Source organism: Vanellus vanellus (genome assembly GCF_965231255.1).
Source record: "Vanellus vanellus genome assembly, chromosome: 1".
NCBI lineage: Eukaryota > Metazoa > Chordata > Aves > Charadriiformes > Charadriidae > Vanellus > Vanellus vanellus.
Genome location: NC_138905.1, coordinates 96,285,196 through 96,303,958, shown reverse-complemented (window position 1 = coordinate 96,303,958; position 18,763 = coordinate 96,285,196). Strand labels below are relative to the sequence as shown.

Sequence of the window (18,763 nt, the reverse complement as noted above, 5' to 3'; positions counted from 1 at the left end):
GGGCGTTATACATAGTATATCATTTGAAATACAGTCACTAGACAAGTAATACTAATTGTAAGTGGAATTATTATCTTCAATTTTCATAACAGCTTTTATGTTTTGTTTCTGATACAGTCCTGGAATCTGTAACACTTACAACTGATCGACTAAAACCAACAATAGGTAACAGTTTTACCTACAGGGACAATCACATTTAGCTTTTTTCTCAAGTATACACCAAGCATCACAAGTACATCTTCATTGTACTCCACTGTCATAATTTTTTACTGTTAAATTTAGTACTTCTGTAAGTTTTTTTTTTTTTGTGATTTTACACTAACAACTCATAATCATCTTGTTTAGTTTTGCTCACACAAATATGTTCTGTAAAGTGGATAGAAGCACCACGATCTACCTTTGACTACATGTGTCTATACTTAGGTTCTGTCATCTGCTGCTTCATTTTTTCTACTAGTCCATCCAGACTGGTCTTGCTTTATGTTATTCTGTTACAGAAGTTCTCCATTGGTGCTATTTCTTTGTGTACCAGACATTCATACTTCTCCATTACTTATACAAACTTTTTATGTTTCCACAGGGTCCCAAAGGCATGCGTTCTTTTTTAATATTATGCCATCTGTCAGCCTCAGTTCTTGAAAGTTTTTTAATAGTTGCATTTTTTAATTTCAGTTCCAAAAGAAACACAGCGTGTTTCCTCCAAACCTAGAACATCACCAAGCTCGGAAGTGCCACAAACCAAACCTGGTAAGTACATTGATTCTTTATCTTATCATACTGATATGTGTGTCTTATGAATTCTACTGTGATCAGTGGAGCTTCAGTATATGTTGGGAGTATATGTTGGAGCAGTCCTTGAGTCCTTGATAAAATCCAGTATCACGTCATGACTTGGAATTTATAAGCAACCTGGTAAGTTTAAAATCTCCATCTTCAGTTCTTTTTTACATTTTAAGTCACTCAACAGTGGGGATTTTCTGTGCAGTTGTCAGTGGAAATAGGCCTTTTCTGTGTGAATTTTCTTGGGTTTTGGGAAAGCGAAGGTGAAAAGGAGGGGTGTCATTGCAAAGAGGAAGGGTGGTTTTCTGTATTTCTCAAATTGCGTACTTGTGTTTTTTTTTTTTTCCCAGGCACAATCATTCGTTTATGCTTTTCAGTTCACTTATGCACAGCCCTTATGTTGTTCAGGGATTTAAGAATGTGTACTACTTTCTATAACGTAGTTTACACAGTTTGGTATAGAGCAATATACAACCCTGGGCTAATTAAGGATAGAGGAAGAAAGTTATACAACTCACAACAGCAATTGCATGAGGTACCGTGGCAGGCTCACCCCGGCCAGCAACTAAGCACCCACTAGCCACTTCCTCATTCCACCGCGCAGTGGGTTGGGGGAGAGAATCAGAAGAGCAAAAGAGAGAAAAAAAATCATATTTCAAGATAAAGACAGTTTAACAAGTGAAGGGTAAGAAGAGGGGAAAAAAACAAGTGATACAAAGACAACTGCTCACCGCATCCCACTAGCAGACCAATGCCAGTCTAGGATGGGTCCTTTGGAAAGACTACCCCCCAGTTTTGTTGCTAAGCATGACATTATATGAGGTGGAATATCCCTTTGGTCAATTTGGTTCAGCTGTCCCAGCTGTGTGCCCTCCTAGCATGTTGCCCACCCCCAGCCTACTTGCTTGGGGGCAGAGTGAAAAACAAAGAAGTCCTTGATGCTGTAAAAAGCACTATTGAGCAATAGCTAGAACTTTGGTGTGTTATCAACACTGTCTTGGTCACGAATCTAAAACAGAGTACCACAGGGGCTACTACGAAGAAAATAAACTCCATCCCAGCCAGACCCAGTATGGGTATCCAAGGTATACGCAGTATTAGATGGTGGTGCTGGTGAAATGGGAAGAAAGATGACAACTAAGGTTCCTTTTTCCCCCAGTAAGTCTTCATCTATTGTTTGAATGAAAACCTTGAAATAAGTCTGGAAAGTGTACAAAGTTGAAGGTGAAAAACACCCACAATTTCTTTGTAGCTTATTACAAAAGCTTCAGATTTATATTTGGGCTCTGTTCTGTATTAGAGCTATTGCCCTCAACTGTAGGCAGTTCTGAGCAGCATAATACTCTGACATGTATTGAGTTTCAAGAAGGAGGGATCATCTGTCATTGACTGAAGCAGGGATGGTGTGACCACTGTGGAGGTAGTGATTGCAATGTTTTGATTGTTCTCGGTAATACTTGTTTTTGTTTTTTATCGTGCTAATGCAGTTCTGGAACCAATTACTTTTAGAACTGAGAAACCAAAGTCAACAGTAGGTAATTATACTTTCTTACTTGAATCGGCATGTTGTCTTTCCTCTTCAATACAAATCATTAAGAGTAGACCTGCAAAATGTTGTCACCTTTCTTTGTATGTGCCTTAATAGTTTAACAGTCGAGATTGTCTGTCTATTTCTTATTTTCTACAAAACAACTGAGGAGGATCCTTGTGCCTTTCAAGTTGTTATACATTTAATATAGGGCAATTTCCTTCAACATTTAATGATAAGAGGCAGAGGGCAGATCAGAATAGGATCGTAACTTACATGTTCGCAGTCATACTGTAGAGATGGCACTGTCCTAGTTAGTCATATAGTTTGGGTGAGCAGAGCTGCATGCTGCAAGTTTTCTTTCTCTGCTTCCCTTCCCCTCCAGTTCTACTAAATGAAATTTGGTCCTTCATAGAGGTCCTGAAAAATAATTCTGTTTCGCTCAAACCTCAATTCCACTACAGAAAAGAATCACTTCAGTGATCTTTGAGTCATATGGTTCCTCAAAGGCAGATCCATTTGACTAAGACATTCTTATCATTTGAATCTGGTACTGCGAATAATTCAAGTACAGCCTCCATTACAGAGCAGTGGTGTCTTTGTATTTGAAGCTATTTATTTTGTTTCCTTCTTCTTTTGCTTTTTAAGTCCTCTTCTTAAATAGAACCAGTAATTCTGTCACATGCTTAGTTGATGATATGTCACAGAATATAATTTCTTTTCTCTAGAGCCTGATTTTATTCAAAAAAACCCTTCTCTTCTGCATCACTTCCATAGAATATCTTTTGGTTCAAATCTTTGCTCTGTTTTTGTTGACTTTTATGGGTGATAGTGAACACTGATATCGCAGATAATTTTAGTATGGTGTAACCCAGTTTCTTTCTTTCAGGTCCTAAATATACACGTCATGGGCCTTCCAAACCTAAAACATCGCCCAGTCCACGTGTTCCTCCAACTAGAGCAAGTAAGCTTATCAACACATTTTCCCTTTAGTGCATGAAAGTTTTATCACTTTGAAAATTGTCAAAATTTATAAGTTCTCTAAATGTACACAAATACTTATTGAATAGGCTGTTTTACTGTCATAATCAAGTTTTGCTATATAGCTGTCATGGAATAAGGTAATCAGCTAGATATTTATAGATGTCAATAAGTTGTATACTTGTAGGGATGTGGCTTGAGCCCTTGCACATAGGAAAATTTGTGTCTTAATTTCCATAGAATGTGACAGAGGTATTTGTATTTTCTAGTTACTCGTTTACAAGTGTAAAATTACAGTACTTTCCTGTTCCAAGAACTTTGGATATAGTTCTGTCCATTTGAAAATTAGCAGCAAACTTCCACATTTCTTCTGCTTTGACTGCTTTGCTGGAGATTTTTTTTTTAATGGAAAATTGATTTAAATGAGCAGCAGTTTTTTTGAATATGAAACACTTGAGAAGCGTAACTAGGGCAACTGTTAGAACTAGAGCAGTTTACTCTGTAGGAAGCTCTATTTGATAGAGCTGAAAGGAGTGGAGAGTGAATCCAACACTGCACTGTAACAGTCACTTTGTCTTTAGTCTCTGCACTAACATAATATTGATTGCGTTGACAGGAGATCTCTGTGATTGTTTTCAAATGGAAGAAGTACTTCCTAAAAAATTTCTTTGCAAAAAATGAATCTCCTGTCAGGAAAATCAAAAGACTTATGTTGAATCATCATCCTCAATAACATGTTCAAAACTTTGCCTGTCTTCACAGGTCCAAAAGAAAGTCGTCGAGTCTCTTCCAGGCCCAGAGCATCACCAAGTCCAGATGTACCACACACAAAACCTGGTAAATACATTGTTATTTTGTTGTGCTTAAATATTCAGGTTTTCTTTTGGGTTGTCTTTCCTCAATGAATCAACTGTTGATTAACATCTCTTCATATTACAAACTAATAGATTTTCTAATGATCATTAAATACGTGTTTAAAGGAAGCTAGAGCTGATCTGTATTTTTAATGGCTGAGTTTTGATGAGTTGTATATGGTTTTCAGTCACATGTCAGCTGTCACTGATGAATAATCTGCATAGCAGGGTACACACCATACAAACATTGTAAGAATGTTCTTGAAAGAAATTGCAACTCTTCTGTGCCTATCAAAGGTGCTTAGAGAAAAACATATTTGAGGGCCTTCATGTATGACCGTGAATATCTGTAACTCAAACCACTTGTGTTTGTGAGTCCTGGTAATGGAATTTGATCCTTAAAAATATACTTAATAGGGATTTACATACTAGTGAACTGCCAAACCTCTGTGACTCCTGATGGTTCTGAAAGCATCAGTTGAACATTCCTTTTGAGTGTGTATTTCACTAATTCCACCAATAAATAATTAAAAAAAAAATACCAACAAACAAATTTAAGTATGTGCTCCAATTTGAAAGTAAATCAGTCATGTAAATGGGAGTATTTTTACCCTTTTGCGTGTACTTATCACTAATTCTGTAATTCTGAGTACATTCTTGTTTTTATGAAGTTTTGGCACCTACAACACTTGCAGTTGAACAACAAAAGACAACAACAGGTCAAGATATTACCTTGAGCTGGCCAAAGATTATCCTTGGACCAAAGATTATGTATCGTTAGTTTGTTTTTCACATGCATCTCTTTATGGTTTTGATTTGTTTTCTTTTCTACTTATTGAATTTAATTCTACTCTGTTCCAGGTATTGAAAGATTCCTAGCTGTTTTGTTGTCTTCACAGAAAATTTCTTTCGCTTTACACACATTGTAATTCCTTTGACACTTCTAGGAGACAAGCAATGACATGGGTATTGCAGTTATGAGCTCTGAAATACAGATGGAAACACCTCCACAATAGCTGTCTGTGTTCTTTCAGGTTTTGTTGCTTGACTCCAGATTTTGCTTCCTTGATCAATTTTCCACCCATGTTCTCATTCATGATTTTCTTTTCTCTTTTAATTCCTGCATGCATCTGACAGTTTTTCCGTCTCTCATGTAAGGATCCTGTTTTTCTTTGCAAGCACAAGGCATGCCATGCCTGTGCAATAAACCTGTCTCATTTCTGAAGAGTATAAACTCTTAAAACAGGTCTTTTCTTTCAGCTCCTAAGGAACCACAATATACTCCCTTTAAACCTAAAGCAGCTCCCAGCCCAGATGCTCCACACAGCAAGCCTGGTAAATTATCTGGTCGTTTGTCTAGCTGCGGTTGATAATTGAGCAACTGCTTTCAGGGTGGGGGGAGTTGTCAACACTACATTTGCTGTTACCTGGGTATCATTCCAGCTTAAGAAACCTGTGCAGTGCTGCAGTCAAGTCATACCACTGATGGAAACTACAACAGTTCAAGATTTTTTTCTATATTACATGGGTGTTACCAGAAGAAGAAATAGTAGTGACCTGTATGTTTAAATCGATGATAGAAAGCTATTCACAGCTTGTATCTGAGCAACACGCTTCAGTTGTTTGCACTGTGTTTTTGAAGCTCTTATGAGAGAAGCCTCTCAAAGCTGTTGCAGTGTTTTTCCTTTATATACACATTTTCATCCAGATTGGGCTGAGGATTCCCTTCAGTTGTATTTCGATTGGGAGGCTCCCCATCATAAATCTGACTGACTTGCATAAGATAATCAGTGATTTCACTGAAGGGTTATTAGTGTTGTTTTTTAAGTATCTACATGTTAGAAGCAAACAAAAAATATAACTCTTTGTAACCATAAATCTCAGAGGGTAAATGCCCATTGCTATTTTAAAACATCCCTTTCCTGGTGAATGTAGTATAGTGCTGAAGGCTTTTTTTAAGGGAGTGGGGCGGGGGGCTGCAAGGGAGAGTTTCTTCATTATTCTGAGCATTTATCAACATTTTTTCCAACAGAAATCATTCCAACCTTCCATGAACCAGATACTACTATGATACCTCATATTCCTGAAAGAACAAAGGCAACATTGGGTAATCACGTGTATTTCATAAACAATTGCTCTATTTTCCATTCTTGTTAGAGAAGATATTCTTAGAGAAAGCTCATTACATAATATTTAAACTAATAATGAAGTTTTGCTCTGCTTCTAGATACTTGCTTGTCCTTTGGCCTTGATAAGGGTAATAAGCATGAGCTCATTTACTTTTGAAGGTTCTTTTCCTCATCTTCTAGCCTTTCCATTCAGGATGATGTAATTCCTTCAGATGTTATACATTTTCCAGTAAAAGGGGACTTTATGGAAAGAGCAGGTAGTGATTCCAGTAATTTCTGCATCTGAGGTATGGATACTGTCATCTTAAAATACTCTTCTGCTTCACTCCTCATGGTATAATTTTACAGAGCAAAATTGCAAGAAAATGATAAGGTATCAACTATAGCATAACATATACCAAAACAGACCAGCTGTGTGACCCTCCAAATCAAATACTAGTTCTTAACGCCATCTTCTCTTCTAATTTCTAGTCATCCATGTTAGGAAAACTTGCTCAAATATATGAACCATTAGCTGAGAATTCTTTCTTCTTAACTTAAATGTCAGATGTGGACCAAATAAGGGTCAATGAATGCAAGCAGGATTGGGCAGCAGGAGTATTGCTTGAGCAATCTTTGTTAATAACCAGTTCTCTGTCCCCAGTTTCAGAGACAGGCATTGACCATGAATTTCTGAGAATGAAATGGTATCATTAATGAAATATTAATAGCCATTTAATAATCTTCAAACTGTGTTTTTTCTTTTTGAGGAATAGGAAATCGTGTTTCTATTTTAACATACATTCCCTGCATGCATTGATACTTAGGTTAGTATTCATTTGATATCTCTTTATATAGCTTTATGAAGTTTACATGCCCTTTCGTACATATTTGGGGCTACCATCATGGGCAGAATACCATATTCATATGCAGAAAATAGTTCTTCAGAGCAAGGGGGATGAAGAATGCACAGGCTAAGGCATATATTTTGAGGACCTCTCACATTGGTGGGGATCACAGACTAGCAAGTGCTAACATAATCTTTTCGAGTAAATAATTCTTACACGGCAATGATTTTTAACTGAACAGTATGAAGATAGCAAGATTGAATAGTTCCCACATACAAACAAAGAAGTTAATTTATAAATCAAATTTAATACAAAGTGTCCACTGAAAAATAGATCCTATCCTCAGATACTCATGTATGGTAGATGTGGAAGATACAGGCTACTACTGTCTATTTTTGTCCCATTACTTTACTGTATGCTGTTTGTGACTATATTCTTCACTGCTTCATCCAAAGCTACAGATTTGTACATAATTCTGGGGAAGTCTGTGTCAGCATCCATTTAATATGTTTTCCTTTATTTGCAGGAATTCCAACTGATTGATTTTCAGCTTTACCCTTACATAATTTGCCTTATTACAGATCAGATCATACTTATGTTCCTTCTGTGCTATGAAAGCACGAAAGTTATTGTTCTGGGTGCTGTTTGTTTTTATTTCAGCTCCAACTGAAAAACAGTTCATTCATACCAAACCAAAAACATCTGAAAAACCAAGAGTGCCACACACCAAACCTGGTAATGGAGTCATTCTTTTGATTTTGTGTTTGTGTTTAATCGTTCTTTCCCTTAGCCTCGGGTTTTGTGCTTTTTAACGGAATTATTCATAGCTGATTTTGTGCTGAAACAAATGTATTACACTGAAGTCAGTCAATCCAACATATGCCAAAACTACACCGTAAATAATAGTAGGGTTTGTAGTGTAGCATCAAAAATGTTTTTCCTCTTTTCTATTACATATAGCAAATGATGACTAAAATATAGTAATGTGGGTGTTGACAAATTTCAGTGGCTAGACAGACTGAGTTCTCTCTCATTACTTCCTGGTAATCAGGGATGCTTCTCTGTGAGCACTTTTTTTGTTTCTTAATCCATAAAATGCAATGCAACAGAACTCCGTTGCAATGTGCTTGTGCAGTTAGCAACTGACATTGTGTTCTATACTGATCAAAAGTAGTCTTAAAAGTAGTTACGGGGTGCTGTGTCTCTTCCATTTTTGTTATAGAAGGAATGTATAGGAGAAGTTAGTAGGAAGATAATGATATCTGTCAGCAGTTGAAGATATTCTGCTACTCTTTAGTTTGGGGCTTTCTGAAAGTTTTGGAAGCAGTGCAAATGCTACTTTGTTTCTATTACAGTTTCATATTCTAAGATTCTTCACATTTTCTCCTTAACAGCAATACATCGGACAACCCCACAACCAATTATTACAAAATCTTCTACTATCACTGAGCATTCAAGGGCAACAATGGGTAAATAAGTTTCCTTAAAGTTAAGATGCAGGTATTTTTAATTTTTCAATGGAGAATTTTCTAGACAACGTGCTCTGGTGTGGTATTTTGTGTAACATCATTCCACTGTTATTCATTCTGCTTACACACATGCATGTTTGTTAATATAGATGAGTCTCAGTTCTATCCTAGAAGTAAAGCAGAAATAGCCTGTGGCTCATGTCTGGTCAGAAGCCTGTATTTGCCAGATCTCCAGTGGTCTAATTTTTCGTTTAGAGCACGAATTTTAGCCACTAACTCAACTTATCCTACAGCACAGTGCTAGGCCTTTTCTGTGTTTTGGATAGCCTTTTTGTTTCAGGTTCCAGAAAGCCGTGGAATTGTTATTGTCTTTTTTTCAGGCATTTGAGGCATGCATTTTCTGTGGGCTAAATATGGTATTGGATCATGACTCCTGAAGAATACAATAATAATGTTTTTCCTTTTCTTTCAGCTCCAAAAGAAACACTGCTTATTCCTTCCAAACCCAAAACATCTGTCGGGCCAGAAGTACCACAGACTAAACCTGGTAATTTAAAAGTTTCTAACTTTAAAAGTGTTATTGTGGCATTGCCTTAGTTACACTTTCTACTGTCATTCAGTACTGCAGTCATGTGACATGCATGATATGTAGACAGAAATTAGTATCATTGTTCAGCTCAGAGTATGTCAATAAATTATATCAAAGAGAATGCCCAGGAATTGCATCAATTTCCATAGAGAGCAGAAGTTAAGATGGTTATGTTTTTTAACATTTGTTTGTTGAATTGGTGGCTAGTAGCCATTAAAAATGTGAGGAATTCGATACATTTTAATAAAAATAAACTGCTGTAGCCAGCTTCCCTAAGTTCTTTTCTTTTGGGAGATTTTATTACCCTAAATACATTTGCTTCAATTTCTCAAGTACCTTTGAAACGTGGTCTACAGAATCTCAGTCCAAGATAGTTAGATGCTAAAAGTATAGGTACCTTCTTCCTATCAGTGATTTTTGCTTAGTTTTGATTAGTTTTAATGACGCATGATGACACCTCAGCTTTACACTGAGTGTGAACTATTTCCATAAAAATTACTATGTAGGAAGGTTGCAGGAGAAAAAAAAATTAGGGGAGGAGCGACAATGAGATTACACAAAAGAGCAGCTCCTAATCTTTCTTACTTTCTGATCTAACCTCCAAATTGATACTATTTTAGTTTTAGGCAAATAGTTTAATGAATAATTTTATCATTTCCCCTCCTTTTTCCCTTAGACTTCTAGCCCTTTTTATATAGCCAAAAAGAATTTAACTGTACATATATATTACTATGGAAATCAAACTGAACGGTCCAGGAAAAAGATTTATTTTCTAAAGGCCATATTTTGAAAGGCTTTCTGTGAAGTAGCCAAGTTAGATTGAAAGTCTCAGTTGAAAAAGAGCTATTTCCAATCATGTCATAGTTAACGAGTGCCATGTTTTGGTGCCACTACCAAGTGAGTTTTAGGTGAAGAATCTTAGAAAACAGAATTTATAGGTTTATTCTTTTCCTTTTAATTTTTAAATAATTATAATGATGTATGTACAAAATAAACTACGGTTAGGAAAGTGGTTAAAAATAAATGGCACTATTTAGCCACTGCCCTTTATGCGAGTCAGTAGGTTACTTTCCAGCTTCCATCTTTTAACCTTATTTCTGAAAGACAAAGAGACATGTAGTGTGTGTCTCTGCCTGTCGGTCTCCTTTTCATCCAATAACTTAGATATCTTTCACTAAATTCAGGCAAACTTGAGTGAGGGAGACTTGTCTGAAAGATAAATATGTTACTACAAGCTTTTAGAAAATTTTTTAGGGAAGTGCAAATTAATATACACAGTGTGAGAAAGACCAAAGACTGTCAGACCTCCACCTTTAGGGCATTTGTTCTGAAGTTGGTGGAGGCCCAGCAGAATAGTTGAACTGTATGGCTGTCAGCACGAAAATACATCCAGACTAATCAGAACACGTGTCTGTCCCATGTCTGTTAAAATTGTCTTAGCAGATGTGTAGATAGGTTTTTAGGAAACAAAGGACGCAGATTCTTAATGAAATCCAACTTCTTTCATTTCATTTCTCACAGAACAATGTTTTATTTCTTGTAGCTCCAAGGGCAACACACCTGGGATCAATTAACCTTATAACAGTTCATGTTGTTGATGGGTCCAAAATTACTTTGGGTAATAAGAATATTATGTCAATTTATTTTTTATAAAACTTTACTTTCTCTGCTTTTTCTATATGGCTAAACTTACTTTAGTCAACAGAAATACCTTAATATATCTTTATGTCATGTTCATTTGTTAGTCACGTTCCAGTTTATGTTCAAAATGTTGCTGATTTTAATTTTCCAGCCATTTTTTCTTTCATGAAATTCTTTCTAGAAAAAAGTACTTCATGTACAAGGCTGAGGAGTCATATAAAAAGGCATTACCTGATCATCTTTTCTTCTTTTCTCTGACTTATGAATGCTATATATCTTCTCAGTCTCCAAAAGTCTTTAATCTGTATAAAAGCATGATTTTCAGCCAGGTTTCTAGCACTGACTCTTTTTGTTTATGTTCTGCACAAAGACAATTTGAATTTCCTTTCCAAATATGGTGTCTTATGTTTAAAATATATTATTTGCATTTGATAAGTAATAATATCTCCACTTTCAGTTCCTAATGAAACGTACCAGATTTCACCCAAGCCCAAAACTGCTCTAGCAACTGAAATTCCACAATTTAATACAGGTAATTTTTAGGATTTTCTTAAGTTGTAGTATTGAGAGTCTGTAGATCTTAAATAAAATCAGTACAGTTTAAGGTTCTGTTTATTATTACCTTTAAGACCATTTCAAATATATAACATGAAAATTTATTTTTCCCTTTATCAAAAGTTTTTTGTTCATTGTTCTGAAAATCAAGGTTTAATCAGTATTGCCTCAAAGATGATATGAAGCTTTTAAACAGTATTAGTGCTGTGTATTGTGTCCTCAGATGTATAGTATTGCAAACATAGATGTAACTGACTTCCACCTTTTTCCTTACAAAATGCTAACTCTAAATCTGGGAAACTTTTCCCAAATGTAAATGTCAAAAACGAGTAATATGTTCTTTCCTGCATAAGTATTTTCTCTAACACTTCAGAGAGGCTGGATTAAGTGTTGCGGATAGAATAGTCAGTAGATTCGAATACCAAATAGCTAGCTCTATTTATTTAAAAATTTGAGTTCTAGAGGTTGATGATTTGGCACAAGATGACAGTGACTACTGCTTATGCTTTCAGCTTTCAGTGTGATTCACAAAGATTCTGTAACAACTAAAGTGACAATAAGAAAAGGTTGAAAGCTGCTGATTTTAACCCTGATGAGGACACCAAGCTTCAGCAGCCCGACACAGTGTCCGCCTTGAATGCTTTCAGTTGTTTTCTCAACAATATTTGAATGTTTCATGTTTTTATCTGAATATTTGATTGGGGGGGTTCAGTTTGGTGTTTTATTTTGAGGTTTTTTGTTTGTTTGTTTTTTACAGAACCTAATTAAATGTCTTAAGGCCATGGATACCTTGCAGAGCTAACTCTGTATCCATATACAGTTGGGTAACTGGCTGTAAATATTTTATATCTTTTCCTAAACCTAAACATGAATGTAACTGGTCAGACTGCATGATGGAGTCATCTGACCGCTAAAGAAACTAGCATTTTCAGCGTGCATTTTGGATTGGAACTCATAGAATTCTCATATGTCCATTTTGCTGTATCGCATTGGTGCATGGACCTTTTTTCTGGCAAATTACACTGTGTAATTAAATTGGTGTTCCTTTTACACATAGCACTTAAACTGAACCTTATTTCTTTTAGCACCTCATAAAACACATCTCACTTCTGCAAGACCAAAGCCATCTGATAAATTACAGACCAGACCTGGTAATAATTGTTTATTCAGTTTGGGGTGGGGAGGAGGTTAATTAATTAATTAATTTTACCTGTTCTCAGTGGAATTTTAAGTGCTTCTGGGGAAAGGGGTATTTTTCTTTCAATTAATCAGTCTAGAGGTAAAGCCTTTCCAAATCAGAAAAAAAAGGAAAACTGCATGTATCATCACAGCAAGTGTCACTTTTTCTTCTGTGATGTGGAATCGTTGGCATCACATAAAAGCCTGTTGGGTTTTCTTCTCATGGAACTTTTTTTTTTCTCTTTTTTCTTTTTTCTTCTTTCTTTTTTCTTCTTTTTCTTTTCTTTTTTTTTTTTTTTTAAACTTTCTCACAGCTCTTAGTAAAACCACACTAGCACCAGCTAGAACAAAAGCACCTGGACTGCCAAAGTGGATTGTGCCAACAACAGGTAGAGCTGCAGTTTTGGGGGTTTCTTAACTTGTCAGTAAAAGACAGGAATGTGACTTCCTCAAGTCAGCTTGAGCCCTGCAAAGTATTTCATTGTGTTTGATTATAGAAGTTAATTCCTCAGAGTACTGTATTAAATTGCTGCTACTGGTCGTGCTATATATATCGTTCCTGACTGTCATTATGAAATGATATTGACACGCTACACTAATTTCCAGATAGATTATTATGTGGCTGCTGTTTACTGATGTTTTCTAGATGATATAGGTCCAGAATAATTACTGGAAAACACTTTGTTGAAAAGCGTTACCCAGTTGTTTAAGTCCAAGTCAGAAGGCTTGGTAAGAAAGCCTTACAGCCAAGTATCTTGCTAGCTACTGGCTATGCACGTGGTGTGTTCACGTCAGACCTACCCATATTCCGACTATGCAGTATTCAGACGATGTGTATTCAGGCTCGGATAGTTCAGCACCAGGGAAGTTCCAAGTTGGTGGATGATCAAGGAGGGTGAGAACTGTCACTTCAATTTACCCATCCTTACACACACAGATAACATACATCCCTAACCACAAAGATTTATTCAAAATACTGATTTGGTTTGGGGGAAAATAATTTATCCTTTCTCAGTTGTGTTTGATTTTTCCATCCAATCAAAATAATGTTGTCAGTGCTAATTCGTAATGAATCCATATTTGTTTTTATTTAACAAAGCATTAATTTATTATGTCAATTCAAATACTGTGGGTTTTTTTGATGCAGCCATTGTTTAATTAAAGACAGATTTGGGGGATTCTTCATCAATGATGCAACTTGAAAATAATAAATAGTATATATAAATAAATAAATAATACACATATTCACAGCAAACTTTTTGGCTCTTCACCCACTACTAACAGTGCTACTGTCCCATGTTATTGCTCTGTACTATCTAGATTAGGATAATCCGAATAACGTACCATTGACTCTACACACTCCTTTTTTTGGCTGTGTAATGTTTCTCTATACCAGGATTTCCAAAGTATCTTTGGCAATTTCATACCTGTTGTTGACCTTACTATGATTTGAGCTACTCATTCCTGTACATAACTCTGAGAAGCCCACCATGTTTTTAGAAATGGCAAAACCTCAGGACAGATGATTGTATATTTAAATTGAATTTAAAATAGCCTCTTTAGAACATGACATGCTCTTCTGTATTACATACAGAGTGGATGCCTTCATTGGAGGTATGTGCTCTTTGACCTTTCATAGTGCTTCTGGTAAATGAAGTGAGCCCATCAAATTCCAGGGCATCAGAGATAGTTACAGTATTAGCTGACCAATGTCAGTAGTTGGGGGTCAGAAAGTTTTGTTCTTTGCTTCTGTTGGCAGTCTGCTTGTAAGTGAGCTTTCTAATGTCTGATTACCGTAATAGGCAGAATGCACACAGGACTCCAGGAGTAGGTGGCTTTTGAAATCACGTTACGAAATTACACATGAATATATGTTAGACAGTATATTATGCTTTTCCCTTCTCCCGTATAGTAGTAACATTGGCAGAGGTATTTGTAGATTAAAAAAATGGAAAAAAAAAAAGAATGCATGCTAAGTAGATAAGCAGTATAAACATAATAGTAGACATGTAAATTGTTAAATGTAGTTTATTGTGCTTAATGCTGGTTTAGGTGACTGATAAGGTATTGTTTTAAACAATCTTATTTGAAACACTCCGGTTGGAGTGCCCACTGGTCGCAGTGATTTCCACATCTTTATAGTATTGCGAGTTGCCAGGAAGAACTAAAGCTTCATTGTGGTAGATGTCAAAAATTGTCACAAGGCTATTACCTTGCTGTGCATGCTATGTGTACTCACAGGCAAAGAAGTACCTTCTTTTGGAATTCTTCTGGAAAATGATACTTCTAGTAATATTTTCCATTGTTCAGTTACATAAGTCTTTTTTCTCGAAGTTAAAGACATGGGTCTTAATTTAACAGATGCCTGTTACCTAAATTTTGTGTCCTGCCGGGTGAGCCCTTTAAGTTAAACCCAGTGTCCAAAGTACTAAGGAAGAGCTGGCATTTATTATCGACTGTCTATTTCTTTGTGCCTCCAACCTGGCTGACATAGCAACTCATTCATATCTTTCTGTGAGTCTGCACCTTTCTTCTTCAAAGTGTAGAGAAATAACCAACGAATTTTGTACATTCATGACATGTTGAGAGAGGACTGCAGCTTTTCACAACTTTTCAGTCTGTACTTTCCTTGAAGATCAATAAGTGAAATCCCAAGTCTTCTGTAAAGCAGGTGTGTCACAGTATGCAGTGTCTAAGCCTACAAGGATGTCTGTGCTCACAAAAATAATTTTACACAACAAGAGAGTTCAGGTAATCAATTAAAGAAATCTTCTCTGTCTCTCCCAAGCAATGTGCAATTACATATTGCAAACAGAATTCCAAAGTCTTCAGAAGAGACTGAGAAAAGAGAACTCTCCTAACCTGGAACCCTAAATCTGACCAGCTGAGCAAAGACAAAAAAGTTTCTTTTTCAATAGGTGATATCTTAGAGAAATGATAACATTTTAAGATATCCAGACGATTTTTGGGGGTGGAGGAGTTTATGTCTTCCATTATGAAAATGGTATATTATTTTCTGTGGTTAGCTTATCAGAATCCTTAACTTCTGATCTAAGCTGATCAGAATCCTTAATTGGACTGAAAGGAACAATACGTTTTCAGGCTTACCTTTAGACGTTACATCATTTTTTCTTTTCCTGAAGAAGAGCATATTTACTGAAGAGCCGTGCATACTCTGTGATTTGCAGACCAGTTCGGATCTTTTCCTTCCTTGCTGGGCTGGCACTGCTGTTGAATGTACTCCAGTTCATCTTCCTGATTGTACTCATTAGCATCAGTGCAAAGATGTTTCACCCCATGCGGCGTGCTTGGCAGCTGCAGGGCCCAGATGATAAGCAGTGGAATTTGGTTTTTTCCAGCAGCAGCACATGGGATTATGGCTGGTTTCCTGGCAGGCTTTTCAGTCTCCTGGCTAGCTGTAGTGACAGGTGGTAAACTTGACTGTGGGAAAGAGGCAGAAAATATTGCCTCCTCATGACTAACATTCCTTTTAGTTTTCTGCCATGTTCTAGCCATTTTCTCTGTAAAACTAAGATATTTATTGAGATTAAGATATTTATTGAGATGCTTTTCATATTTGTCTTAGTGTATGTAACTTATCTTACTCAGTTATTTTTTTTATTTAATCCTAACTATTTAAAAACTGTTCCTGATCTATTAGGCTTCCAGACAACCTTCAGCAAACAAACTTTGAGCAACTTTTTCATTTCCCTGGTGAAAGAGATAGAGGTGGTTTTCATTATAACTGCCATTAACTTTGCGTTCTATTTGCTTTTTATTTTTGAAACTGTGGGTGTATAGCCAAGTTCTAGAGGAACTCAAGTATTGAGGTATTTCAGTTGTTTTATCAAGGGCACTTTTTCCAGTTCTTCACTTAAAATGATCCATCCACCTTTCTAATGATATTCCTGCTATTAAAGATGCAGTGGTTAGTTTTAAGGCTTTCCAGACCCCATGAATATTTCCAGAATAAGAGAGAGAAGTAAAAGAAGACACAAACACACATGCAAGTAACACATCTATTCTCAGTTCTGTTAGAAGTTTGGATGAATGTGGTAAGTTGAGATGCTTATAATAAGCAACTTATATTAGCTAGCATGCGGCAAATGCTATGATAAGTACCGCAAACTGTTCGATAGTGCAGGTACCTTGCGTGGAAACAAAAACAAACTTCCATGTAACTTTAAAGCACATTGAAACATTCAAAAAGGAGCTTTGTCCACAGGGAAGTGTTGCGCTTTGATCAGCTTTTTCCCTGAAACTTTGACTTATTTTTCATTACTACTTTACTACTTTCTTCCATCTAGAATGTATACAATATTTTGTTCATTCCTAGCTGATATAACTCAGAAGAGATTGTGATTCTAAATTCGTTTGTAAAGAGTAGGATACAGGTAGAATTTTCTGTATACACTGTAAGATGCAAAACTAAATTAGACTTGTAATGGATACTTGGGTGATTTAGAGTGGTTTAGTCAATGTGCTACTACATTTTGTTGATATATTTATTGTGAGATGAAGCTAAGAAGCTAAATATACTCTGACTATGACCCATAGTGTACAAGATATTATTTTTCTTTTTAAAGCTGGTGATGGTCATCTTATGCACCTTCGTCCTTGAACGTCATTCACATGAAACATTGATTAGCGCTCTGGTACTTTGTATATCTGAAGATCTAATTAACCACTTTAGTTACCTGAAGATAAATTGCAGTTATATGCAACCACATGATGTGTTTAGAAATTTTGGTCACAGGGATGAGGTGACCTGCATCCAGTTCCCAGCTTACTATAAGTCTGATTGGTTTAATCTTAAGTAAATAATGTAATGCTTCCATACTATTATTTTCCCCTGTGAGGAGTACTGAGACTCACTCTCACTTTTAGAGAGTGTAAAGTCTCTATTCAATCTTATTTTGAGTGTAGTGCCACAACTGTGTATTCCCAAGGTATGCCTAGCAAGAATGGCCAAATAGTAAAATAATTGAAAAATTATCTGCCTCATGCTGTTGAAATACTAGTGTAATCTCAAAACAAGATGAGCGCCATTTTATGAACCTATGAAGTCTCTGGTTTAAATGTTTAGATCACGTTGGAATAGGCTTGAAAGTTGATAATTAATTTGATTTTGAGATTATTTTTTTAATACATTAACTTTCAGGGTTTTTTCTTATCTCATGAGAAAGAGTGATTTTTTTTTTTCCACAAACATGATGAAATTGCAATGTATTTTCTCACTCTAACATATATAGTGTTTTTAAAAGTAAATATACTTGTTTTGTATAGGGAAAGCATATTAACGTAACAGTCTGGCTGTCCTATAAATATCAGCCTGTGAAACAGTTGTTCTGTACCAGGAGTGATTCTGTTGTAATGCCATTTACTTCATGTTTTTTTAAAATGTGTTTATATAAATTTTAAGTAGGACATTCCTTTATATACAAACTGAATTTCATGTACACTTTGCCTCCAGTACTCTAAATATGGAATATATTTGGTTCAGAATTGCTCTAGCCGTTCCCTGGGGAAGATTACCAAAGATCTTATTTTTGGGAAGAATATAATTTGCAATGGATGTTTTATTTTGTATACTGAAAAACTAAAATGTTCTGTGTACTCATCTTTCCACATATAACTTAGTTAACTTGATTTAACTTATCTGTTATCTCTTAACCTTACTCATTCTCTTTTTCCAAACATACTTTTTTCAAGGAATGTTTAAAATTAAATTGCAAAATCTTCTAGACCAAGACCACTTTCCACTTACTTGAACAGGAAGATAATGGATATCACTAAGCTATCAGTAAAAATATAGATGGACCATATATGTCAGTTTTGCACTTAATGTTAGCTACAGTTGGAACATATACAATATAGAAGTATTCCATGATTTGGTACTGCACTGTAGATACTTCTTTCATTTCCTTTTGTTTCACAGATGAAGTTTATACACCTGAGGATATTGCCAGACAAATTGGCATGGATGTGGAAAAATCTTTGGAATATAGTGATACCTGGGAAAAGCCATTTTCTGGTAAGATTAATAAAAGAAGACAATATAGCAATTTTTAACAGTTATTAAAAATTACCACCACCAGTGCCATATCCTTATGATCAAACAGCCACAAGCACTGATTTTTTTCAGACTAATAATTTCTACATAGCAAAGGAGAATAGGTTGAATACATAATCAAATTGTCCTCCCACTTATGAAAAAGTTTTGTTGAATAT

General features: G+C 35.8%; 1 protein-coding gene across 1 annotated transcript in view; it reads left to right on the top strand.

Annotated features, from left to right (window-relative positions):
• Nucleotides 1–18,763, top strand: part of ABI3BP (ABI family member 3 binding protein) — a gene marked incomplete at its 5' end in the record, with an annotated part of 170,381 nt that overhangs the window by 114,166 nt on the left and 37,452 nt on the right. Inside the window, 15 exons of the mRNA XM_082487505.1 lie at nucleotides 118–165; nucleotides 673–747; nucleotides 2,268–2,315; nucleotides 3,198–3,272; nucleotides 4,052–4,126; nucleotides 5,404–5,478; nucleotides 6,176–6,250; nucleotides 7,760–7,834; nucleotides 8,494–8,568; nucleotides 9,041–9,115; nucleotides 10,701–10,775; nucleotides 11,256–11,330; nucleotides 12,439–12,504; nucleotides 12,847–12,921; nucleotides 18,471–18,566. Coding sequence (XP_082343631.1) covers nucleotides 118–165; nucleotides 673–747; nucleotides 2,268–2,315; nucleotides 3,198–3,272; nucleotides 4,052–4,126; nucleotides 5,404–5,478; nucleotides 6,176–6,250; nucleotides 7,760–7,834; nucleotides 8,494–8,568; nucleotides 9,041–9,115; nucleotides 10,701–10,775; nucleotides 11,256–11,330; nucleotides 12,439–12,504; nucleotides 12,847–12,921; nucleotides 18,471–18,566 — 1,083 coding nt within the window. The remainder of the gene's footprint in view (nucleotides 1–117; nucleotides 166–672; nucleotides 748–2,267; nucleotides 2,316–3,197; nucleotides 3,273–4,051; nucleotides 4,127–5,403; nucleotides 5,479–6,175; nucleotides 6,251–7,759; nucleotides 7,835–8,493; nucleotides 8,569–9,040; nucleotides 9,116–10,700; nucleotides 10,776–11,255; nucleotides 11,331–12,438; nucleotides 12,505–12,846; nucleotides 12,922–18,470; nucleotides 18,567–18,763) is intronic.